The following is an 8,502-nucleotide window of genomic DNA, read 5'->3' on the forward strand; positions in this document are numbered from 1 at the left end:
TTTATAAAGAAGAAGAATATCTGATGGTGAAAAACATACAACACAGAGTGGCTGTCACTAAACTCCGGATTAGTTGCCACAAGTTACATATCGAAACTGGAAGGCACAACCGCACCCCTCTGCAGCATAGAGTCTGCCAATTTTGTGATTTGCAACAAGTAGAAGATGAACAGCATTTTATTTTACACTGTAAACTGTACCATAATGAACGGATTGTGCTTTATGAATATATAAGAAAAGAGTTCCCATATTTTGAACACCTTAATGCAACGGATAAATTTCTATTTTTGATGCGCCTAGACAAACCCTGTATATCAAACATTATCTGTTCCTATATCTACACCTGTACAAAGAAGCGAGAAGATGTCGACCATCCTGTTAGCTTAGTACTTTCAGCTAGTTAATTGTATCTTGTTGTTTTTGCATATGTTTGTTATGTCTGTTATCAGTCATGTCTGTTATCAGTGACCTGTACCTAGCCCGTCGAGGCATGAATGTACAATAAAGGTCTTTCATTCATTCATTCTATTATTGTGCTCACCGCTTCATCCGGACTGTCCAGAATCACCACGGTGCCACCATCAATCTCCTCACAGTATATTTTTGCTTGTGGATATGTTAATTCTCCTGGTGGAAGCTGATAGCAGGATAATCCAAGGGAATCTTCCACGCCATCCAGACATACTGTATAGTAAAAAAAATAGCGTTGACACATGTACTTTATAACCAAGCAGCCACATCAGATCAAGACAATATTAAATTCATAAGACCTGGCAAAATTACTGTTGTGTCTCTGACTATGGCCCTGAAAAGAAGGAGGGTTCATACAATGTAAGACGCCCTTTTCAAGATTTTGGCAGAAGTCATACAAAACAATTGATATTATATAATAGCTACCGTAACTGTAAAATACTGTTTGACAAGTTAAACCTTAAATGTGTCAGGACACATGGTGTTCCTACACCAACTGTTCAAAGCCTGAATGTGCGATCTTTAATTACATTCATATATCTATTTATTGTTTAATTACATGAATCAATCTTTTAACTGTTTATAAATTAGAGGATGCCTGTACAAAAAATTGCAAGACTACTCGATGTTCTGTTTTCATTGTTCAGATGAGATATTGAACATTTCATGCGCTTTGTCAACGGTCGACCCACACAAAATGGTTAATGTTGGTAGGATTTCAGGTAGTGGAATTTGGGTATCCGTAAACAATAACAGTATTTTTCCTAGGCCCATATGCATACATGTATATATTCATACATAAGAAGTAAGTTTTTACTGTACTAATGGAAAACTAATCAAGATGCGGCAGACATTTTCAAGATTAAAAACGTCTTTAACGGACTCCCAATATCCGGATATTCTCGGTTATGGCCATACTTGGGACAAACTTAAGGCAGCCTCTGACACCGCCCAAATGCTGTGACATATCTCCAAGAAAAGTTTGAGAATACAACTGGCAGTCAAATCTAAGCGCTAAGGTTACATATATGCTGTAATGTTACATCGTAAACTAAATATATCCTAAGCTACGTTTGGTTTAGAACACATTTATGCATGAATGTAGAATTAGTATATTTAAAGGACCAACTTGTTGGAGGACAGTGCAGATCTATCCAGGGAGACCAAACCAACTGAGGTTCACATATTGTTGTGGGTGGTGCTAGTGGTGGGTGGTGCTGCAGTTGTTGTGGGTGGTGCTGCAGTAGTGGTGGGTGGTGCTGCAGTTGTGGTGGGTGGTGCTGCAGTAGTTGTGGGTGGTGCAGCAGTTGTGGTGGGTGGTGCTGCAGTTGTGGTGGGTGGTGCTGCAGTAGTTGTGGGTGGTGCAGCAGTTGTGGTGGGTGGTGCTGCAGTTGTGGGTGCTACTGTTGTTGTACATTGCGGCATGACGTGGCAACATCGGTACCGTACTTCATAATTTTCACAGCTGCAGGTAATATGACAGGGATTGATTGTATCCTGTTAGTAAACTTAACATAAAATGCCGCCACACTGTAATAAGGAAGGATATTATGAAAATTAACAGAATGTATGCTTGAACACTGCATAACAGATCATATCAAAGAAGCTTAGATGTGTATGTTTAGTACTCACTCATATGAACATTGAGCACCATGCTCTAAGGTACAGCTAAGGCCATCTGAGGTTTCTCCATTCTCCAGTACGTCGCCCGTGCGTACGTTACGACACTCGATATCCATGGGTTCGTCACAGATGTCAAATCCTTCGTCTCGTGCTGCCTCGTCGTCTTCGTCCTCTGCTCCTGGCGCTACAATTTTATCAACAGTAAACACGTTAGGCACAGCAATCAGTGTTTTATCTATTTAACAGACTATTCGAATGAGTGTCTGACTATTCAAAAGAGTCCGAAAATCAGGTTGGTAGAATATAGAATATAGGAGAATGTTTACACAACCAAGATGTACTTACTTGCTTACGTTTTGGTGTCTATCAGACACCTTCCTCAGAGCTTTTGAGTGGAGTTCTGCTTCTCGCCTCTGTATGTAGCCGATGTATGTGGCACTTTTGCGGCAATAACACTATCCCAAAAGCCGCAAAAGCGCCGCCTAAATCGGCTACATATAGAGGCGAGAAGCAGAACTCCAGTCAGATCAGAAGGAAGGTGTGTAATACACACCGAAACGTAAGCAAATACATCCTGGTTGTGCAAAAGAATTATCCTATATCCTATCTTCGAAAGAGTGTCTGAAATCACGCCAGGCTTTCCATTCAATTTCTTTAAAAAAAAAGAAGATACTCTTCCTACTAAGATCATTGAATCAATCTATTATAGAATATATGTGATTTTATCATTTTCAACTGTCTTCAAAGAAGCCAAACCCCTTAATAGTAGCATAGGTTTAGAACACAATTCTGTACCGTACGTACAATCAGCCACTGTTTTCATGTTAAAATTTGCATGTTTTGAGTTTAGATTATTCCCCTGTATTTAGACCACATTTAATCATTTCATGTATTTGATTTTTGTTCACTTGCAATTAGGCATGAATTTGCAACAAAACATTATTGAATCCGTTTCCTGCTGAAATTGATACTTTTGAGGAAGGAGACTTACAGTTTCCTCCTCAACAGTCATTATTTAAACAATCACGGCAATTAAGAAAATGATATAAATCGCATCAAGATATTTGTAGATAAATTGACATCATACTTTAATTTTTGATACATGAAAACATAAACGCGCACTAGAGCAATGAAATTTTGTACATCCTATGAGGATCGTTTGACTTTCTAAAAGTACAATACACAACATACTCCCGGTGTTTTCGCAGATGAATTGATATGCATCGTCACAAGATGCAGCAGTGAGTTGTCCATTCATCATCACCAGGCATTTCTCGGTAGAGGAACCGTCAGGCGGATTTCTAAAGAACAAGTTAGAGTCACTGTGATGTATTGTGTGTCAACAAGATGTACAGTACATGTAGCGAAGTCCAAAAAAGACTACTTTATTTTATAGAATAACTGTATTATTATACTGTATATTCACTAGCCTCCTTCATCGGTGTCTCTAGGGCCTTGGCGAAAGTTGTTTTTTGGGGGGTGGATTCGCGATTTTTATACGAGGGGAAAGGAAAATATGCCGGGAAAGGAATATATACCGGGGCGTTTGTACCGGTCCTAGCACCGGCTATATATTCACAAGGGGAGAACTGTGCTTCCCAGATTTATCGATCAAAGAAGAGTTTCCATACGTTGAACATTTAAATGCAACAGTTAAATTTCTACTCGACAAACCAAGGAGTTTTGACAAACCTTGCATAAGAAACATGACCTGTTCCTACATCGACACATGTATGATGAACCAGAAGATATGGACTATTCTATTAGCTTTGTATCATTTTAGTATAGTTAACTCGTGGATTGTTGTTTTTACTCTCCTAGATGAATAGAAGTAGGTTAAACTTTTTGAACATACATGTAGAGAGCAGAATATGATGCAAAGTTGTGTGGATTTTCGCCAACTTGTAAACTGTGGACATATTTCTTGATGTAGAATTTTTTTTTTTTGTATTCTTCATACAAATTTCATCTCAGTATCTTTTCACGTTTACCCTCAGAAACAGCTCAACATTTAGATATTTCAACATTTTGGAATCAATATCACCACACTTTTCCCCATTTGCATGAAATGGCCTCACCATTTTTTTCATAGTACCACACTAGGCCATGTTGATTTGATTATATGGATGACATCCTCCGGGAACTCCAAAATTGATGCGAGCGAGCGAATAAAAAAAAAGTTTGGCCAAAAAAAAAAGTTGGCTTCAGTATGAAATCAATGTGGCCAGGAAGGTTGAACATAGGACTACAAACACATAGTATGGTATACCAACAGTTAGATGTTGCGACCAGTACATCATACGGGTGCAAAACATTTTTTTTCTTCTTGGACCAATCTGAAATAAACAGACCTGAAAAAAAGTCAGACGAACAGGGTTCGCCAATTGCAAAATGGACACACTATGTCGGCGGGTGCTTGGGGTCTTACCGGGCAAAGAAGACACCAAAAGCGAAGTGAGTAGAGGTTAAAGTCACTTGTACCAAGTTTCTACAGGCAAAGGTATAGAGACAGTTAGCCTTTATTACATGAAGATGGGATTTTAAAATGCCAATGGTAGTCCAATGATCCACCAAAGAGATTCCTTTGTAGCAAAATTGACCAATTACCATTGTTTTGAGTATTATCAGTTCTCAAGTTTCCACAGACAATCAGGTCCAGGTTCACGTCCACCTGGAAATGATCCTCTGGACCTGAACGGGACCTATCCTGAATTTACTGGTACATGTACAAACCCCTACCAAAAATACTTTTTTTTCTTTCTGTCCTTTCACATCTTAATCTTTGACTTTTGAGATTTATTTTGGCATTCTATGGCATCAGTTATCGATTTTCTGATACTTTTTTTTCAGTCTATGGAATATTTGTGCTCATTTTACAGCTGCTTTGCACAATTTACTATGTGGTCTAAAACTTTTTTTTTTTTGGAAATGGCCGAAAATTGGTGCGAGCGCGGATGTCATCCATATAATCAAATCAACATGGCCCTATGTGAAAATGGGAGCTTTTCATTGGCTGAGGGGAAGTAGCGATGGGCTAAGCTAAATATTAGGTAGATGCTTAGCCTTACAGCGGGTCGAGTTGGCTGGCAGGTGTCCCGTCGTCCAAGAGCCAGGCATTCTGTGCTGTTGACCAGTGTGCATTCACAAAGAATGTGTTACCTCCAAAATTGTCCATCGCAAATCCCTAACAGAAGACAAAAAAACATTGATGAAGGTAAGACATGGTAATAAGGTATGCCAGTCACCGACAAAAGACACCGGATGGCTGTCTAAAACGTCTGACCGTTTCCAAAATCATATCCAGTTTCAAATTTATTTGACACATAAGGCAAAAATTAATGCAAAACAAAATAATTATGCTTTGAAAATCTTTTGCATCTACTGGGAAATTGTAATTCTTTGTCCAGGACTACTACTTGGCCTGGCTAAGACATTTTATAAATCCAATGTTTTTTTCAAGATTGATTTTTTTCATGTTTGATTTCTATAAATTGACATTTTATAAATCCAATGTTTTTTTCAAGATTGATTTTTTTCATGATTGATTTCTATAAATTGACATTTTATAAATCCAATGTTTTTTTCATGATTGATTTCTTTCATGATTATTTTTTTTTCAATGTTTTATCCAACCTTGTGACATTTGTAACTGAGAAAAAGAGAGTAATGTTAAAAGATTTTCATACTTGAAGCATTTATAAATAATAATAATAAGTTTGTTGCAAATTTTTGCCCGTGATCTAATAACAGGTAACATGAGAGGTTAAATCATGGATATCAATAAGTTAGGCCACACCAATTGTATTTGGTACTTCTGGAGTTTGCCTGTCCATATTTTGTTACCTTTTTCCAAAAAATAGGTCCCCAAAAAATAATACAGGTTTTGCTATCACGAATCTGTAAATATTGCTATGCAAACTCACATAAACATAATTTCTTTGAAACGAAACCTTTTATTCATAACATGTGTAACAAATCAAATGAAGGGTTCATTGTATAAAGCATGCCATGAAACTCAGCATGCTGTTTTTTCTTTGGTTATATTTAAGCTATGTATTTTCACCCCAGGCCTATTAAAAAAATTATCTTTACTTTTTTAGTCGGTCTGAAAAAATCCAAAAAGGAAACATTTTGTTACCCAACATGGTCCAACAATATTGCGTTAATTGATATAATTGATTACTCCTAATTATTACTCACCACTTCATCTGCAGATGATAGAGTCACCATGATGCCACCGTCAGCAGCACAGAATATTTTTGCATCGTGATAACTAGCTTCTGGTCCAATCTGGTAGCAGGATATTCCTAGGGAATATTCTTCACCATAATGGCACTCTGAATAGTAAAGATATTACATACTTCATCAGTGACAACGACGAAATCAGCCCAAGGAACTTACATTACATTATACAGACTTTATCGACATATATTGACTTGCTAATTGATCTACTACAGTCAAACCTGTATTAGTGGCCACCTTTGCATTGCGGTCACCTGGCCAATAGTCTACAGCGGTCACCTGTCCAACGTGGCCACAGCCACACGATTTCCAGTACCGTAGATACAGAAACACTGCCCATTGTGATCATACAATCAGCGACCATTTGCCACCCTGCGCCGAGGTTACAAAGTAGAATCTTAGTTTGCGAGGATTTGGAGTTCCCGACAGAGTCACTTAGGCAGTAGCGGAAGGTATGCATGCCTTGAACGTTAGAGCGCAAGCCTTAATGTTGGCATTTTACCCACATTGCGCATGACAATATCAATCATTTTAGTAGATTTGTTTTCGGCAGGGTCAGTTGAATTTGAGACGATTGAGATAATGTTTCTTGGTGAGAAAGGTCAGGGGGTACTGAAATCATGTGTAGCTTATTGCTCGCGGTCGATTGATCATCCTTTTTGGTATAGTGGCCACCTGTCCATAGTAGCCATACTTCTCCAGTCCCTTGAGTGGCTACTATAGACAGGTTTGACTGTAACTACCTTTTGATCACTGTGTTATCAATTATTACTGACTGACCAAAAAGGAACAGTTACTGACTGAAATTCAGGACTGCTGAATCTTGTAACTTTAAGGTTAAATTTCAGTTATTTCTATTGTATATAACCCTCTGACCTTCTTGACTTAATGTACATATATGTATTTGTATCTGTTTTGAGTGTATGATATCTGTCCATCTACTTGTACAATGTATATACTGTGTGTGTTTTCAATGAGCCCTGGAAGATTAGCTCAATGAGCTAAAGGGTATCACAATAAACTCAATAAACTCAACTCAGTCAGCAACAATTTTGTACTTTAGTATAATGTATTATATATATTGATGTTAAATTTCCTTGCAAACTTTGGTCGAATGAGCAAGTAATATGGTCTGTAAATGTGCCAGGTCTCATACTCAGGGAGGATTGCTTAACAACTGTAACCCGATGAACTAACTGGGGACAGACTGATCTTTCACCCAGCCGCCCTGCACCCAGATATGCTAGTATAGTAGTTGGGATTAATTTGTACAGTGCTTTTTTTTTTTTTGCAGTGTAGGTGTGTGCTACTACATTTTCTACACATGGCTTTATAACAAACAGTAGCAGTGCTTCGTGTTTGTTAGTAGGAAGTGGAATAAATTATTTGGAATAATTTTCTGCTGTCTTGATCTCTCCTTAATTCTTAATTGCAGTCATATATGTAGTGAGTAGTGCACAGGGTTTGAAACTAACATTATAGTGCTCTTAGGAAAGGCATTTAACCCGATTAGGCGATTCTAAAACAATGTATCCATTCTGGAAAATATGATCACTTTGTGGACTACAGTTCTAAGTATTCATGTAACCTTATATGTGATTGACATGAGAGGGGCTATCTTACACATGCACTGGGTGTTCTCCCAGCATTGACCAGGACATTAAAGGGACTGGAGATAGACTTTCCCCCTTAATTTCCTGCCCTAATTTATCATAAATTGCACACTGTACAAAATTTGCGTGACATATGTTAACTTAGTCACTGTCGTAGTGTTGAAAAGCCTATGTTAAGAAGTAGTTATACCCGTTTTTTAAAATCATGATGCTGCTGGGGACCCTGACACAGGGGTAGGCAATAGTCGGATATTCCTCACACAAGAATGTACAGAATACATGTGATAGAAATGATGACGATGCAAATAATCATATGACAATTCTCTAAGAACAGTGTCAAGAAAGAACATCTTAAGTTAAAGCCAAGTTGAATATTCTGAAACATTTTTTGTAATAACTATGACATTTGTATGGAACAAAAATAACCGACCTGTTGGAGGACAGTGCAGATCTATCCAGTCAGACCATACACATGAAGGTTCACATATTGTTGTCACAGGTGGTGCTGCAGTTGTGGGTGGTGCTGCAGTTGTGGGTGGTGGAGCGGCTGTTG

The 8,502-nt window shown here is 38.0% G+C and overlaps 1 protein-coding gene across 1 annotated transcript; it reads right to left on the bottom strand.

Annotated features, from left to right (window-relative positions):
- Nucleotides 1-1,650: 1,650 nt before the first annotated feature.
- Nucleotides 1,651-8,496, bottom strand: LOC118405001 (mucin-2-like). The gene is made up of 6 exons (XM_035804401.1): nucleotides 8,380-8,496; nucleotides 6,295-6,431; nucleotides 5,163-5,278; nucleotides 3,286-3,395; nucleotides 2,104-2,278; nucleotides 1,651-1,936 (listed from the first exon to the last, which is right to left on the bottom strand). Exons 2-6 carry the CDS (start codon nucleotides 6,322-6,324, stop codon nucleotides 1,651-1,653), a joined length of 717 nt encoding a protein of 238 aa, XP_035660294.1. The 5' UTR covers nucleotides 6,325-6,431; nucleotides 8,380-8,496.
- Nucleotides 8,497-8,502: the final 6 nt, after the last annotated feature.

The sequence above is a fragment of the Branchiostoma floridae genome, chromosome 17 (genome assembly GCF_000003815.2).
Source record: "Branchiostoma floridae strain S238N-H82 chromosome 17, Bfl_VNyyK, whole genome shotgun sequence".
Taxonomy (NCBI): domain Eukaryota; kingdom Metazoa; phylum Chordata; class Leptocardii; order Amphioxiformes; family Branchiostomatidae; genus Branchiostoma; species Branchiostoma floridae.